General features: G+C 37.8%; 3 protein-coding genes across 6 annotated transcripts; 2 read left to right on the forward strand and 1 right to left on the reverse strand.

The window, feature by feature from the left end:
• Positions 1-988: 988 nt before the first annotated feature.
• Positions 989-1734, reverse strand: LOC139195082 (uncharacterized). The gene is made up of 2 exons (XM_070820271.1): positions 1660-1734; positions 989-1366 (listed from the first exon to the last, which is right to left on the reverse strand). The coding sequence occupies exons 1-2, from the start codon at positions 1732-1734 to the stop codon at positions 989-991; spliced, it is 453 nt and encodes a 150-aa protein (XP_070676372.1).
• A 1689-nt stretch (positions 1735-3423) lies between these two features.
• On the forward strand, positions 3424-10089 carry LOC103433790 (mediator of RNA polymerase II transcription subunit 33A-like). 3 transcript variants are annotated; one of them, XM_017331680.3, is made up of 13 exons: positions 3424-4222; positions 4618-4728; positions 5029-5382; positions 5588-5904; positions 6040-6131; positions 6218-6599; positions 6769-6979; positions 7060-7174; positions 7359-7520; positions 7683-7790; positions 7932-8343; positions 8523-8729; positions 8916-10089. In XM_017331680.3, exons 1-13 carry the CDS (start codon positions 3969-3971, stop codon positions 10010-10012), a joined length of 3822 nt encoding a protein of 1273 aa, XP_017187169.3. In that variant the 5' UTR covers positions 3424-3968; the 3' UTR covers positions 10013-10089. The 3 variants fall into 3 exon arrangements, with proteins under 3 accessions (XP_017187169.3, XP_028957186.2, XP_028957187.2); XM_029101354.2 differs by having other exon boundaries at positions 3573-3774; positions 3849-4222; positions 7683-8343; XM_029101353.2 differs by having other exon boundaries at positions 7683-8343.
• Positions 10090-13142: 3053 nt separating this feature from the next.
• LOC103433791 (uncharacterized) lies at positions 13143-17206 on the forward strand. Of its 2 annotated transcripts, XM_029101355.2 has the most exons (9): positions 13167-13318; positions 13406-13619; positions 14407-14554; positions 14909-15059; positions 15156-15281; positions 15373-15453; positions 15622-15814; positions 15899-16169; positions 16754-17206. In XM_029101355.2, exons 2-9 carry the CDS (start codon positions 13422-13424, stop codon positions 17002-17004), a joined length of 1419 nt encoding a protein of 472 aa, XP_028957188.2. In that variant the 5' UTR covers positions 13167-13318; positions 13406-13421; the 3' UTR covers positions 17005-17206. The 2 variants fall into 2 exon arrangements, with proteins under 2 accessions (XP_008370305.3, XP_028957188.2); XM_008372083.4 differs by having other exon boundaries at positions 13143-13619.
• The last annotated feature ends 764 nt before the right edge of the window (positions 17207-17970 follow it).

Consider the following 17970-nt stretch of genomic DNA (forward strand, 5'->3'; position numbering starts at 1 on the left):
AAACTCGCCATATGGCAAATTTTAAATATAATCTTTTAAATTTAAAACTCCTATAATTATTTCTGCTACTAATTAATATACACCATAAAATTTAATTAGTAGTTATTTTTTTTCCCCTTCTCTCTCTCTCCTTTTAATTTCTTCCCAAACTTTCTCTATCGTCTTCTTTCCTACTCTGTGTTTTTTCTTTCTTCGTAAAAATATGGTCACAAGGGCAACAAAATGGAGGCAGATGTTTATGCTTAAATCATAGCACAACGGATGTGGGATTTCATTTCTTGCTATAAATGTAATAATTCGATTTACTACGAAAGCATTTATACTTGAATAACAATATTTGAATCAAGTATTATGACACTAGCTAGTTTAAGGAACATAACGAAGACGAGCTATCAATTTCCAATGTCTCGTTGAAATGCCCTTTGGTCAAAATGATCGATGCTACAATAAAAAAAAAAACGATTACATGTCCATATTTTACACAAAATACTGTTTCACAACTACTTTGTTTTTAATCATTGTATACCAAACATCTAATTTAACTCCAGAATCGTGGAAATAGTATTTTACCTCTTCTTAATGTTGTGGGAGACCCTAACTATGGCACTTCTTCATAATTGATTGCCCCAAAAGATACTTGTACAAAAAACTCAGTTACTTAGCAGAGCGTTAAAAGGCATTCCAATTCAAACACTCAAATGCATATCTAAGAGGAAAAAAATTTAACTATTATATTAATCTTATAGTGTATAATAATTAGTCAAAAAAATAATTATGGGAGTTTCAAATATAAAAAAAAAATATAAGATTGGTCATGTGGCGAGTTTTGAGTACGTTGTAGTGTTACTCAGCAAAGTCCAATGGCAAGTAAAGTCCTGCACAAGTTTTTCTCCTAGTAAACACAATCACATCTGCACTAATCCCTCCTCACAATTTTAATTGCCAATGCATCAACAACTTTGAAAAGTTTGGTGATGGAATTGATATATTAAGCCAAAAAATTAGCTTCTGCTTCTCTACTCCCGTCATTACCTCCTGCAGCATCACCACCACCTTCTACACCAGCTGCCTCTCCTCCGGCTACGTCAGAACCCCCACCGGATGCTTCCCCAACACCTCCACCAGAAGCCTCACCGCCACCTAAATCCACGGAGTCCCCATCTCCTCCAGCTGATGTCCTCTCCCCTTCGTCCGATTCTCCACTAGCACCAGAAGGAGAAGCACCAAAGTAATCTCGTCCATCCCCCACTGTCACACCTCCTCCATCTGGTTCCAAATATGGTCCTCCACCAGCTGATAACTCACCCCCTGCACCCACGGTGCAATCACCACCTCCTTCGGTCCCTTCACCTCCTGTTACTCTCTCCTTTCATTTCCCCATTAATTGAGAAATTAGTTCAATGAGAAAGGATTTGGGCGTGGTTGTGTTTGGCCGGGGGAGAAGAAAATGAACACATCTTCTTCTTCTTTTTTTTTTTTTTTTTTTTAAGGTTTTAATTATACAAAAAGTAAATTTATTTTCAATTATTTAAATATTTTTAATTCACGTCTCAGTTATGTGTCATGTCATCACATAACAGAATTTTTAACAGAACGAATAGATTGATTTGCGACATCTATTTTCAGGGACAAGTGTAATTGATTTTCAATTTCACATACCATTTTGATAGGATGAGTCAATTTCAAAGACCATTTATAATAAAAACCTAATAAAATATTACATTTGTGCTGCATTTGTATTGTAAAAGTCTTTTATTGGCAGTAGATTTGTAAGAAATGATTTGATTAATTGGCACTTGGGCTTGAAATTTGAATCAAACGATGCATTGTAGAGCAACTTTAATGATATACAACATTAGTCTGACTTCTATGTTGATGATACAATGACATATAACGTTAAATTTATTTTTGTCCTTATATTATGAAAAGTTTTATAAGAAGATCAAGAGGCTGGCTATCCTAGTCCATTTGGCAACTTGTAAGAATGAGAAAATTTTGCTTCCAACAACCAAGCTATTCAACTCTAAATTAGCAAAATGAACAGTTAGCTAGATAAATTTGAGCTATATTTTTTAATTCCGTGAGCAACGGTTGAACTAGCCTAAATGGAGAGAGAGAAGTTAACCTGAACATACTATTAAATTTAAATTTGACTTTTGCTTTTGTGTTCTCTTTCCTCTCGACCCTTTCTATTTGTTCTGGTCGCGTCTATCCCGTTGCACCACCTATTTAGTAATTGACTTTTGCCATAGAGACAAAAAATGGACGAAAAATGAGGATTACGAAAGCAAATGTGGAGCAGAGGTGATGAGATTTGACGGAGAAGATAAGGGAGAGTTGAGATGAGATTGGGCAGAGAAAAAATGGCGAGGAGAGAGAATAAAATAAATGTTTTTAATAGAGATGACAAATCAACCTATTACGTTGTTAATGAGCACCTATTAAGACCGATTTAGTTTGATTTTACTCTACACAATTATTACCACTATCGATCTTACCTCTATATTATACTAATATCACATTAAACGCTCTTTTTTTTAGTACATCGACATTTTTATAGGAAAACTAATGAAAATGACTTGAAAACTTTGAGTTTTAACATTAAGGACAAAATAAAAGGTGAAGTGAATAGTATTATGATTGACTTTTTAGTGTAAAAATATGATTTTTCGTCACAGTAAACAGTCTTAGAATCTTTTTGTTAAAGTTCTTTATTTTTATACTAAGAAAGAGAACGTTTGACAAAGCCACACAATTGACAGTCATATTAAACGATCTTAACTGGTACCTATTTGCAACATAATGCATCGATTTACCACATCTACTCCTAGAGAAAGAAGAGAGAGTCTCGAAGGATTTGGGTGGAGAAAAAAATGGAGAGGAGAGAGTAAAAAATTGCTTCTAGAGAAAGATGGGAGAGAGAAAAATGGAGAAGAGAGAGAGCGAAAGAATTGCTTCTAGAAAAAGATGGGAGAGAATCTCAAAACGTTGGGGGAAAAGAATCTCAAAAGTTTGGGTGGGGAAAAAATGGAGAAGAGAAGAGTATAAGAATTGCTTCTGGAAAGATATGAGAGAGTCTCAAAGGATTGGACGGTGAAAAAAAGATGGAGAGAGCAAAAGAATTGATTCAGAGATGAGAAAGAGAGCCTAGAAGGAAAATATAATGGTGAATAAATTATAAGTGATTTTAACGAAAAGTTTTCGATATTGTTTATTTTAATAAAAAATTATATTTTTATATTAAAAAATTAATTAATGTACTATTTATTTTACCCGTTATTTTGTTTCTATAGTTAAAATTCAAAATTTTCGAATTATTTTCATTAATTTTTCTTAAATTATAATCAAATCTAAAAGAAAATAAATTTTTAATAATAAATACAATAATGTATGTTAAAATAGAGAGTTTTTGTTGAAGAAGTTAGCATCCGTCATCTCATATTTTCATGTCAATATTTTATAATGGTAGGACGCGAATTATCTGCTCCGAATTACGTGCTTTTGGGTTTTGACCCTTGACATTGTAATCCTCTCTCTCTACACATTTCAACAGTCAAGCTAACGTGCTTTTAGCGAAGAGTTGGGAGGAGGACTCTCTGAATTCAAAGGGGCAGCGGCAGCCCCCGGTCGTTGAAGAGATTGGTCAATAGCAACAAATCTTCCGCTGGCTTGGGGCAAGTGAGGTCTTTGCCCACGACTCGACGGTGCCGAAAGAGTTCTCGAAGCTTTTCTCATGCGTGAAGAGAGTTTGAGATTGATTAGGGAGTGGATGCGGTTGGTGTTCCTACATCTTTGCACACAAAATTGTAAATACCAATATTTTATTATTATTTACGTTGCGTGAGCAGCTGCAGCAGCGGGACTGTACAAATGGGGAATTTTAAACTATAAATTTGAGCAAATCCAAAACACTATGGATTGGATAGGAAAGGGAGGAACTTTGCTGGTGGGGTCTACTGGAATTTGGAATGGGGAGTGAATTGCAGCGTCGGGTAGCGGAGCTGGTGACGGCGGGGAAGCGGAGGGAGACGGAGAGCCCGGTGGAGTGGGCGGTGGAAGTGAGGAAATGGGTTGAGGCAGCTCCGAGCATTGAGTTGGGGGAAGTGTTGGTTTCCCAACTCTGCTTCCAACACAACCGACCTTCCCTTTGGAAGTTTCTTGACATTGCTCTCTCCTCCGGCCTCCTCTCCCCTCTCCATATCCTCTCCATGCTGTCTTCCAGGTACTCACAAAATGTGCTTCTAAGTAATTGCTCCATAGATCCTATATCTATCTATCTGAAGAAGAAATCATGTAAAGAAGGGGATTCTTATTTGCACAAAATGGGAATTCGAACTTGGAACGAGCATGAAGAAATTAATGATACTTCTTTATCTTTTGAGTTGTTTTGCCGGATCGGTCGCTCATCACTTCCCCCACTCGCTCCTTTTTTTATTGTTTTGTCTAGCGATTTTGACACTCATCTTTTAGCCGCATTCGAGTGCAGAAAAGATTATAAAATATTCAATTTGGAGTGCATATGGCTAAATGGGGTGAAATTCGCTACCCGATTAGCACGTTGACATTGTTATCATGGTTTTGTTTGATTGCTTGTTTTTGTGTGCTTTTATGTTGCAGGGTGATTCCTCATAGATGGTCTCAACCAGAAGCTTATAGACTGTATCTTGAACTCCTAAGGAGATATGCATTTTCATGTGGTCCGCTTTCTGGTGATGTTTCCAAAGAAAAGTGAGTGTGCCAAGCTTATATTATGCTCTATTTTGATTAATTTTCCGTTTGCCTAATGCCATTGTGGTTTAGATGGTTCAATTTTGGTGGAAAGTTCGCATCTTGGTTGGTTAGATGGTTTAATCTCTATGCATTTTTTAAACTTAGGTGAAAGTTTTCTGTCTTGGTTTAGATAGTTTAATTTGGTTTCGTCAGCACAAGTGAAAATGTTTGGGAAAAGGAATACCGACATTGTTAGCATGGTTTTTGCACTCAATCAATTGAATGAACTGCTGAAATTTTCGTTCTTCTGTCTTTCAGGATAACGGAATCCATTGATGTTGCCCTTGAGCTTTCTCAGACTTATAAGGTTCGTGTTGTGGAGCTTGGACATGCCTTCGTCTTGTTCTTTTTCAGTGTAATCAGCAGCTTGATTGACAGCACGTTGGATGATTGGGGATTCAAAATGACATCCCGAAAAAGGCCGAGATCAGATTTTGGAGGTGCAGACTACAGAAATATGGAAATTGATTCCAGAGAAAGTCAGAATCTCAAAGTTAAAGAACATCGTGAACGAATAAGGAAAATGAATTCTTTTTTGGCCATAGAGGTGCTGGCGAAACTAACTGCAAGCAGAAAAGCTTTGGTTCTGCTTCGACTTGTTCACTTGAATATGTAAGCCTCTCAAATATAATATTTCTCACCTTCAGTTTGCAGATGCTGTCAGAATCCAACCATGCAATATTGACAACTCACACTGTTTAATAATTTTCTTACATTGCTCTGTCAGTGAACCAAAAACATTCATATGAAGAAGGATGCATGTTGATTGTCGAGAGACTAATAATAACTTTTTTGTCTAATCCACATCTATTCATAGGCCTGAAATATTCAATGGCCTCCTGCAGAGGCTACGATTTCTCGAAGGACATCATCGTGCATCCTCAGATTTGAGGTCTGCAGTGGAACCGTTGGCAAGATTGTCTGCCAACATCCAAAGAGTCTCGGGTTTTAAATACCAGTTAAATAAGCACCAGTTCGTTGGGGTGCTTCTTGATAATGGATCTCAGAAGCCAGTATTCCACTGCAACTCAGGATTTGGTCATTCCACTTGTTGGGTCCGTTTCGATATATACATGGAAAATGCAATGGATGGGAAGCAACTTTCTATTAAATCAGTTATTGATATACTTGCAGGTAAAGTCCTTTTGAAGAGTCTCAAATGAATTTATATGTATGCATGCCCGCATGTCGGACTTTAGCTCCGAGTGAATAAAGAAAAGAAAACTGCAAGAAATTCAATTAATTCCTAATTTCACTGACCCAGTGCAGAAGGAATCACGACGCTGCAAGTATTTAACCAGGCAAGCTGGCAAGAAACCTTCCTAGCACTCTGGCTCTCAGCCCTTCGACTTGTGCAACGAGTTGAGACTACTCCATGTCAGCATATATTTAGAAAAGAAAAAAACTAGCATAGATAGTTAATTTCTCCTTCATTCTTCTTTTGCAGGAACGTGACCCTCTTGAAGGCCCTGTACCACATCTTGAGTCCCGTCTATGTATTCTTCTGTGTATTGTCCCCTTGGCCATTGCTAACATTTTGAAGGATGAGACCAAAATGAATTCCTCTCCTATTCAGGGAGATACTGTATCTGGGAATACGGAGAACGGATATGAACACAAAATGGGTGGTAAAGCTAATATGTCAAAGAAACAGGGCCTGATTTCTTCTCTTCAGGCCCTTGGAAACTTCTCTGGCCTCTTATGCCCTCCTTCATCAGTGGTTGATTCAGCTAATATTGCAGCAACAAAATCAGCTCGTTTTGTACGTAATTCCAAGAATGAAAAGGATACAACAGGAGGCAGTGGTGGTCACGTCTGTATCAAAGCAGGTTTATTTTAGAAATCTGTCTCACCACTCATTTTGATTTGATCATGATTAATGGATGTTTATTTTAGGCGTGGATCTCATATTAAAGAAAAAGTGTAAACATGCATCCCTCTACTGTCTCTGAATTTGGTTCCGGTAATAATTTTGCAATTGCCTCCCATGTTTTTCAGGTGGTGACATGAGGCATCTTATTGTGGAAGCTTGCATTGCAAGAAATTTAATTGACACATCAGCATATTTTTGGCCCGGTTATATGTCTGCATCCACGATGTCACTGTCAAACACAACACCAATTCAAAAATCCCCTTGGTCAACATTCATGGAAGGAGAACCACTGAGGGATTCCCTAATAAACTCCCTTATCACGACACCAGCTTCAAGGTAAAATAAAAAACATCTGAAATTAGTAAAATACGAGCTGATCTTTAGCTGATTATTTTCTTCTCTTTCTCCTGTTCAAGTTTAGAAGAGATAAAGAAGTTATATCATATTGCACTAAATGGGTCTGATGAGGAGAAGTCAGCCGCTGCAAAAATTCTATGTGGTGCATCTCTCAGAAGTGGATGGAACATTCAGGTTGCAAATTCATGCAGTAATGCTGGAGATTTTACATTTGATTATTTTTCAAGTCCTATTTTTCTCGAAGAACCTAATGGTGCTTTTAACTCATGTCGTTCTTCAAATTTGACAATGGTTTGGCTTTTAAGAAAATTATTATTAAGAGAATTACGTTTGGATCCCTGAACTTTGCCGCTTTCAGGAACATGTTGTGCACTTTGTGGTGAAGCTTCTTTCTCCTCCTGTACCTCCAAATCATACTGGACCAAGAAGTCACTTAATTGATTATATGTCAATGCTGAGTGCCCTCCTTTTCGGAGCTTCCTATATTGATACAGTTCACATCCTTTCTTTGCATGGTAAGGTGAGTGAAATAGTCTCATGGTTTGTATATTGATATCATAGAATTACTTAAACTTGGCATGTTTCTTCTCGTAAAGCCGTTCTTCGTAGTTGATTTCAAGTAAGTCATATGAAGTTGAAGTTCTGGCGTTTTTATGGCTCCAAAAAATCTCTATTCATACAGGTCCCTGAAGTTGCAGCTTCTTTAATTCCGCTTTGTGAGGTCTTTGGATCACATAAGCCTGCGTCAAATAAGAAATCAAGCATGGGTGACGAGTCCTCCATTTACATGGTCTTTTCTTTGGCATTTCTTTTTCTATTTCGTCTATGGAAATTTTATAGACCACCTCTTGAGCAATACATTACGGACAGAGGAGGACCAGTTGGAGGTGTGCTGACGTTGGAGTATCTTTTGTTATTGCGCAATGGCCAGTTTGCACCCTCCGGGAATGAGACAAACGGCAGTGGGGATCAGCTTGAATCATCATCTGTGGAAGCTATGTGCATTGATTCTTATCCAAAGTTACAAGCCTGGTACCGTCAACACAAATCTTGTACAGCTTCAACACTTTCCAGTCTCTCTAGTGGAAATCCTGTCCATGAAGTTGCTAATAAGATATTAAATATGATTTACTGGAAAATAACTAGAAGTGGGGCACCATCAAGTAACTCTTCTGGACCATCAAGCGCCAGTATTAGTGGCTCCCCTGCAGATACTAGAGAGGATGCGTGTCAGAGACCAGTGCTTCCTGCTTGGGAGGTATTGGAAGCCATTCCTTTTGTCCTTGAGGCCATGTTAACTGCTTGCGCCCATGGCAGGCTTTCATCTCGGGACCTGACAACAGGTTAGTCGGATGCTACTGCACTTGTCAATCAAAGCTCATTAAATGGTTTTAGCTTTTGTTTCTAAATTCGGCTTCTTTCATACAGCTGATGGATATGTAACCTTATGGAAATTAGGATGTTTAGTTTACTTAAATTTTAGATGAAATTCCTTCTAATGGTCCCTTAAATGCTTTGGCAGGCCTGAGAGACCTCGTTGAGTTTCTGCCTGCTTCTCTAGCTGCCATAATTAGTTACTTCTCTGCAGAAGTTACTCATGGTATATGGAAACCAGTGCCTATGAATGGAATAGATTGGCCTAGTCCAGCAGCGGTTCTTCAAACAGTTGAGTCTGAAATAAACGAAATACTCAATGCTGTTGGTGTCAATGTTCCGAGCTGTGCCTCTGGTAATTAAACTTCATTTGTCTTCATATTCTTAGTAGGATTCATTCTGTTAATCCTATTATGGTGCTATAGCTCACACACAGATGCTCATAGAGATTGATAATGATTGGTTCAACTTATGTAAGGTCATACTCACCGAAGGATATCCTTTGCATTTCCAATACTAAAACCCTTTTATTGCCTTGCAGAGATTTCAACTGCAACACTCCCACTTCCAATGGCTGCTCTTGTGAGTTTAACCATTACTTTTAAACTCGAGAAGAGCGTTGAATACATCTATGCTGTTGCTGGGTTGGCCTTGGAGAACTGTGCATTGAGTTGTGATTGGCCTAGCATGCCTATTTTAGGCTGTTTGTGGGCTCAAAAGGTCCGCCGCTGGCATAATTTCATTGTTGTATCAACTTCTCGCGCCATATTTGGACAAAACAAAGATGCTCTTGCGCAGCTTCTGAGAAGTTGCTTCTCCTCATTTCTTGGCACGTTCCATGTTTCAACCTCTTCTTTGTCCGGTCAAAGCGGTGTGAACGGTCTATTGGGTTTAACCATTGCAGATATTAATGCTCGTCCTTTCGTGGCACCTGGGTTTCTATACCTGAGCTCTTGTCGGACAATACACGTTGTCCAACATGTGAGTGGTGTGATTGTAGGACTAGTAGCAGAGTATGCTATGAAATTAGCCACCAGATGTGCAAGCACAGATTCCCCTCGCTTGAATTCTAGTCAGGTATCACAGAGCCTAGCCATTGTAAAGATAAAGGAAGTGGCCTCACTTGGTGCAAGTCTCTTGTGCGTGGCAGGCGGAGTCCAGCTAGTTCAAGAACTGTACCGGGAAACCATCCCAAACTGGTTACTCTCATCAAAGGAAGAGAGACTCGGGGAGGCGAATGCTGTGTCTCGTGTAATGGAGGGGTATGCAATGGCGTATCTGGTGATTCTGTCCGGCTCAATCGAATGGGGCATCGGAGACAACTTGCCATCATGGGCACACTCTAGAAGAGCCAGGGTGGTCGGGATCCACATGGACTTTCTGGCAGGGTCATTGGAGGGGAACAGATCACTTGGTTGTCATCCAGCTACTTGGAAAGCTTATGTTTCTTGTTTGGTGGGTTTGATGGTGAACTTTGCTCCGATGTGGATACGAGAAGTGAAGGTGGAGACGTTGAGGAAATTGGCGGGCGCTTTGAGAGGGTGGCATGAATCTGAACTGGCCATTTCGCTTCTCGAAAGAGGTGGGGCGTCGGCCATAGGATCTGCCGCCGAATTAGTAGTAAATGTACTGGATTGAGTCTGAATTCAAACTCATTTCAAGATGTAGACATTTTTATTCACTCAGTAACATGTTGTATTGGTTGGACCCGTTCATGATCGAGAACACTGATAGTACTAGCTTCTCTACTGCAAGCAGTAGAGCTCGTTAGAAATGTTGTTTCCGCGATGTGTGCGTACGACCCGTCCACCCGCGCACTGTCTATCTGGGAATTGGACGACGAACAAGAAGATGATCAAACGGTCATGACCATGGAGGAGCTGCCAATTTGTTAATGAAACTAAAGAAGTGACTGGTCCAGAGATGGTACTGTTGTTAACCGAGTTTTTGACCCGAGCAATGAGGATATTTTATTTGTGCTTATGACGACAGACCTTATCGAGAGGCACGTTGTCAGGTACAACATTCGTACCTGACAACGTGTGGTCAATGCCAGTCCCTCGACCACCACATCATGTTCAGCAGCCGAGCCCAAAACTCCCCCCGCCTGATTGTCATTTTGTTCTTACACGATGAATATCCATGGTGCAACAGTCATTTTGTCCCAGCATTGGCGTCGCCGTCCTCTGCCTGTTTTTTCTTTTATTTTTAGTATTATTTATTCAAGCAATAGTGGGAAGATAAAATTGAATATAAAACGTCGATTGGAACGATAAACACTCTTAAATCTTAATCACTTTGAGCTATAAGTTCATTGCATCTTAGTTTGCTTAAAACCTTTTAAGTTGTGGGGCACCAGACGCCCATATGGTACCAACGCTCAGGGCCAACTAAATTTTGCTCCAACTTTACAAGGTGATTTTCAAAATGAGTTGTTCTCCGTTGAATTTATGACGTAGTAAATACACAACTCGTTTTTTTTTAATTGCCTAGAAACTACCCTTACAAAATTGAGATAAAATTGTGCACCTAGTTTATGTTTTGGGTAGGAAGCATCGGTTGAGGAGAAGCCGAAACTCTATGAAGATTATTTTTGGTGTATCCGGAAGAACTGTGATTTTCATGTCAATCTATAAGGTATTATGTATGGCATGTCGTCAATTTAACCAATGACCAAAAAATCAAACATCCAAAATGCAAAAATTAATATAGTGGAATCTGAGAAAAGTAAACCTTGTAATAATTTCGACTAAAAATGTGGTCGTCCCAAATGCATACATTTAGGCGTCGTTTGACAGCTCGGATTATACTGACTATTTCAGTAAAATAGGATAATATGTCATCCGATAGTACTGACTATTTAGTCGGACGTACTGACTATTTAATCGGGTATTTGGTGCGGTACCAGATTAAAAATTGGATTTAAAAAAAAATGTCTATATACTTTTTAAGAGAATAGACAAATTAAAGAGCATTGATCAGATCTGTTCTTAGTTAAAAAAAAAAAAAAAAAAAAAACTCAATTCATCTTGGACTTGTTTTTATCAAGGTTCTAAAAAACGTTAGGCGCTAGTCGGATGGTGGGCTAGCGCCTAGCGCCTCGACGGCTAGGTGGGGTTAAGGCAGATTTAGTATATCTTGTAAATAAGTACATATTGACACTTACAAAAAATTATATTTGTATGAAATTCATGTATAAGATAATAAAATAATAATAAAATGCAAAAATAGTATCCAACAAGTCCAAAATTTAAGCATATATGCCATATAACCATAGTAAGGAGTATTGTAGGATGACATATGTACAATAAGTTCACAATCCGTTTTTTAGAACATTGGTTTTTGTCCGTTATTCTTCCTCTTATTAATAAAAGTTGCTGATGCACAAAGAATCAAAGATTATCATGTTCATTTACTTTCTTAAAAGAAGATTGAAGAGCATTTTATGGCATTGAGTTTCACAATTTAAAACCAAATTTTGTATTAGAGCCATCGATTTGATGGGAAAAAACTAAAAACCACCACCTATGATCCAAACGAAAACGTTGCCACCATGGATGTTCGCCATGAGCATCTACAAATAAAGGTCGATGGCATGTTCATCGATTAGCCACAATTCCAACTTATTCCACCACCCAATCCCCATCTCCATCAACCATATACAGTCGCACACCCCAAACTCTGGTTCCTTCTTTGTCGAAAGAGAGAAGGAATACTGGTTGGGAAGATGGATCAGGAAGGCGTTGGAGTAATCAACAAGGGAGAGATAAAAAAAGAGTCAACTTGATTTTGTTTCCAGCGACCCGAGTAATAATACCGACGATTTAGAGTGTATAAATTATCCGTCACGCATCACATAAAATAGGCAGAATCTCATAAATAATCCGATGCTAATTTAATATGAAATAACATCAAACACCGCATATTATTAAATAGTACTATTCGATGTCGGATACTTCACGAGACCTTGGTAATTTTAATTCTACTACGTCCTTTGACATTAAAAAAAATATCTATTACTTTCCGTATTTAAACCCTTCCCGCAACATAGAATCATTTAGAGTAAATTATCGATTGTTTGTAAAAATAAAAAAATAAAGAAAAAAAAAACCCAAAAGAATGACGGTAGGGCTTAGCATTTGGCGGTGTCGGATTGGCGGGCCACATTCAAAATTTCAGAAAATCGGGAAATAGAAATTAATAATTTATTTAATTGTAATTACATATCTGGAACGTGCCCATCTTTTTTCCCTTTTTATTTATTTATTTATTGATAATTATCGTCTGCTATTTTATTCTGATGAGTAAATTGTACAAATGGTCCCTCAACTTTAATCAAATTGGAACAATGGTCCCTCAACTAAAAATCAATTACCATTGGTCCCTCAACTTATCAAAATGTGTAGCTATAGTCCTTTTCATCAATTTTGTCAAAATTTTGTCAAAATAAGCTATGTTGGAATGACCATTTATATAATTAGGGTCCCTCAACTCATCAAAGTGTATAATTATGGTTCTTTTCGTCAACTATGTCAAAAAATTTGTCAAAACGAGTTATATTGTAAGGACCATTGCTACAATTGGATTAAAGTTAAAGGAACATTTCTCCACTTGAATTAAAGTTCAGGGACCAATGGTAATGGATTTTTAGTTGAGGGACCATAGCTGCACGTTTTGATAAGTTGAGGGACCAAAGGTAATGGATTTTTAGTTGAGGGACCATTGCTCCAATTGAGTTAAAGTTAAGGGACATAGCTACAATTTACTCTTATTCTGATTATATTCATATATAATTGCTGGTTCTCGGACACTTTTTCAAAGCTCTCCCAATTTTCAACCCCTCTCAAAAGCGCTTTCCAGATGATGGACAAAATTAGGGTTCTTGGGGAATTGTTGTGATCCAAAAGGCTTCGATTTCATCTATATTGGAAGGGAGGATATTGGGTGTGTGTATATATAATATATATATAAAATATTTGAATTTGAATTTGAATTTGAATTCGAATATATGTTGGGTGGTGTATGAACCAGAATCTGAGGGTTGAGAATGGAAGTGGGAAGGAGGATATCGGCGAGTCCTCGGCCGTGCTCGGGGCGGCGAGTGGTGGCGAAGAAGAGGAGGGGTGGTTCCGATGGGTTCGTTAACAGCGTGAAGAAGCTTCAGAGGCGTGAGATTTCTTCGAAGCGTGATCGGGCTTTTGGGATGAGCAATTCCCAGGAGAGGTTCCGCAACATGCACCTCGTGGTTCGATTTCTTCTCATTTATTTAATTTCCTCTTGCTATTATTAATCCAATGCAATTGAAATTTTTCAATTTTTTCACCTGAAAATTTGTTTATATTGTTGGGTTATTTATTTTTGTTTGATATTTTGCTGGGGATTCAACTTAGAACAATTCTTTGAAGCAAAGTAAGATACTTGAAACTTGAAATTGAATTGGGGACCATTTTTGACATTATAGAGATGTTTTGATCTGCTGTTTTCCACCCGGCTCATATCGCTGTCGTCTTGGTTTCTGTACTTTTTTATTGTCTAGGGTTTGTCTCTGTAGATTCTGCTGAAGTTGGCCCTAGAGTAAATCTTGTGGTCATATTAATTACCTACTAAATTTGTTCCTCTGAGAACTTTCCAATGGGAGATGAATTCATTAATTGTCTACTCCGCGTATTACGGAGCATTAGAAGCTCAAGTTATGGAATAATTTTTTGTGTGGCAGTCACGTGATGTTACTAATCTATGTGTTATGATATGTGTGGGTGAAGGGGTTCATATATTAGGGACCTAGGGCATAGTGTTGGTAAATAATTAGTGTGGTATAACATAAGTGGATTGGTAACAACACGTGGGGGGATGACGGTCACTCTAACAAATGTCTCCAACTTATGACCCAACATTTTTTTCTTTTACTGTTGAAACAGTAAAGTTGATATTCATGGTAATCCTTACTTTATCTGTCAAGCATATCATGGTGGTTATCAATGACATGCTGTGTTTTTTTTTTTTGGTATCTAATTAGTTAATTTCTGCTTCAGGAGCAATATGATACTCATGATCCCAAGGGGCATTCTTCGGCCATATTGCCTTTTCTGATGAAAAGGACAAAGGTCATTGAGATAGTTTCTGCACGTGACATCGTTTTTGCTCTTGCACACTCTGGTGTTTGCGCAGCTTTTAGTAGAGGTAATAACATGCCAAACTGTATTGAATATGCAGAACAGTATTTATTATGGGTACCCATTTGTTATACATTTATATTCCGTATATTTTTCCCAATGTAGCAGATATTACAATAGATTTTGTTAGTCAATCATTGAAAGATAAATCCCAATAATTGTAGGAGGAGATACGCAATTTAAATAGTATAATCGAATTTAAAATGACTAGAATAGTAGAAACAAGACTGGATTGAACCAAGCATTAAGACCCAACCGTGGGTGAATGCAGTTTTATACGTAAGTCAGTTGATAAAACAATTGAAAAACTTCTATCATGCCCGTATTGTTACCTATTCTCAGTTGGCTATTCATATTGCAGAGAAAAACGAGAGGATTTGTTTCATGAATGTTAGTCCTGATGAAGTCATTCGAAGCTTGTTCTATAATAAGAACAATGATTCACTCATCACAGTTTCGGTGTATGCTTCAGACAACTTCAGCTCTTTGAAATGCAGATCCACAAGGATTGAGTGGGTAGATCGAACTCAGTATTTATGTGTAGCTTTTTCAGTGCCGTCATAGGTTGTCTGTTTCTTATGTTCTGTTATTGTTTATTCATTGGCTAGATATATAAGGAGGGGACAGCCAGAAGCTGGTTTTTCTCTTTTCGAGTCTGAGTCTTTGAAGTGGCCTGGGTTTGTAGAGTTTGATGATGTTAATGGCAAGGTGCTGACATACTCAGCACAAGATAGGTAGGTTTTCATTGTGTAACGTTTCTCATATATGTTTACCAAATTCAATAGGATACTAACGGACATCCCCCTTTTTGTGGTACTGGGCCAGTATATACAAGGTGTTTGATCTGAAAAACTATACCATGCTGTACTCTATATCAGACAAACATGTCCAAGAAATCAAAATCAGGTATGTCTTTGTCATGTTCCCTACCCTCAATCTCTAGTTGAAAAATGGCTGTGCTTACTTCGCATAGTTTGTTGTTAGTGTCTCACACAAACCAATGGGTGATGCTTATGTTCTTGATATAATTCTTCTGCATTCGCTGCACTCCATGATTTCTGTTGTTTGTAACAGTCCAGGCATCATGCTGTTGATTTATAACAGAGCAAGTAGCCATGTTCCTCTGAAAATTCTGTCAATAGAAGATGGCACAGTTCTCAAAGACTTCAATCATCTACTTCATAGAAATAAGAAGGTGGACTTCATAGAACAGTTCAATGAAAAGCTTCTTGTCAAGCAAGAAAATGAGAATCTTCAGATTCTGGATGTAAGTAAATTATAGCAATTAATGGTAGTTGGTTTTTTGCTGCCTTGATTATCCATGCCTGAGCAACTTTTAATTATCTTGCAGGTTCGAAATGCTGAGCTGATGGAAGTTAGCAGAACAGACTTCATAACTCCATCAGCATTTATCTTTCTGTATGAGAACCAGCTATTCCTGACATTCAGAAATCGATTGGTGTCTGTCTGGAACTTTCGTGGAGAGCTTGTCACTGCATTTGAGGATCACTTGTTATGGCATCCTGACTGCAATACCAATAACATTTATATAACAAGCGATCAGGATCTTATCATATCTTACTGCAAGGCCGATACTGATGATCATTGGTCGGAAGGAAATGGTATTTCTTTCCACTCCCTGTTCAGTTTTTAATACAACCAGTGGTTTTATAGTTCTTGGCTGCTCTCAGAACAATTATCTTACCTAATGATCATGTGTGTCCACTGTCTGGTTAGTAATAAATCTGTGGGAGATATACACGGTCAACTGGAACATCCTTTTCATGTCTAGTTTTTTGAAGTTGGGCACTTAGTTAGCCTTGTTCTCTTCCTGCTCATGCTGGCTGTAACATATAGTATGGGGGTTAAAACCTCAAAACCGAAACTTAATTTGGTTTATTTTTAAATGGCCATAAAAGAAATGTAACTTGATATTTCTTGTGACTGTTTAATGAACTTCATTACCTTATGTTTCTGCTCGAGCAATAGGTCCTGGCATCTTTCTAGTAAATACACACATCCACACAGCTGATAGATCAAAAGATGGTCGATGTCATTTTCTAAAAACCTAACTCTGAAACTAGTTTGTTCGTTTAAATTGCCGAGCTGGTTGTTTTTATGAATGCAAACAGCGACTAAGCTTTGATGTTATGAAGAAAGTTTGGGGGATATTGTTTTGTCATCTCATATTTGGTTTTTGTTGCAGCTGGATCTATTCATGTTAGCAATATCTTAACCGGAAAATGCCTGGCCAAAATAAATCCGAGCAATGGTGATCCCAAGGTCGATGACACAGAAGGCAACACTGGCTCCTCAAGGAAGCTAAGCAACTCATCTCTGGTGAGAAGCACAGTCGCTGAGGCTTTGGAAGACGTAACTGCTCTCTTCTATGATGAAGATCGCAATGAGATATATACCGGAAATAGGCATGGTCTTGTTCATGTGTGGTCAAACTGAAGTTCAGATTATCTTTTTGCTTTTAAGGGCCATGAAGCTGCTCTTAGAGAAATACTTTAGTTGGGCAGCCTAGTGAGTGGATGTGCGATATCATCAGTGGCTTTGTGTCATTAGGTTTCTTGGAAGTGCTCATGCTTTGTATCATAAAATGATCTCAAATTACTAATGTTGCTTTCCACAAAGCTTTATTTTTGGGTTTGTATCTCATCTTCTCATTGTTGTGGTGGAAGTATTATTTGAGATGGTGACATGAAAATTTCAGCTCGTTTGGAAGTGCTTTAAAATGACTAACAACGCTTGTGGTGAAATGTTTTTTTAAACCAATTCTTAGTAAATCCCAGTGAATCCTAGAAAAACACTTTGAGTGCCTTTTGCAAGAAGCACATATCTAGTTTTTCTTTCAAAAACCACAAGTGCTTTTGGAATCCTAAATCAATTTCACTAAAAGTGGTTTTAGTCTTTTTAAAAGCACTTCTAAATGAACGCTTATATTTTTTGAACTCAAAGGTTCGCAAACTTAAACGATCAACATTATCATCAGTACTACGGTTTAATACTATTTCTCCACCTAAGTGAGGAGGTTTGAAGTGTGATATATGTGGATGAGATGTCCGGTGACATAAAAAGCATAAAACCGGCCTTTAAAAACAAATCTCTACAGAATTTTTATAACAATAGGTAACTTCACTGCCAGTGAAAAGCAAATCAACTTCACTCGATCTTCTAAAGTTAATTAAAAAACAAAAAGATATCCTTCTTGTTTTTAATTCCCCTTTTTTCTATTTGTTGAGTTCATGGATATTTTTTTTTCAAATTTCACATGTAAGGTATTTTTTTCTTTTCGGTTTACAAGCATGTAAGATATGTTACTGACACTTGTAAATGAAATTATTACTACGCTCCAAAAAAATTCACAAGAATTGTTACCAACACTTTGAAAATTTTATAATGCACTTCTTTTCTCCC

The sequence above is a fragment of the Malus domestica genome, chromosome 04 (genome assembly GCF_042453785.1).
Source record: "Malus domestica chromosome 04, GDT2T_hap1".
NCBI classification, from domain to species: Eukaryota; Viridiplantae; Streptophyta; class Magnoliopsida; order Rosales; family Rosaceae; genus Malus; species Malus domestica.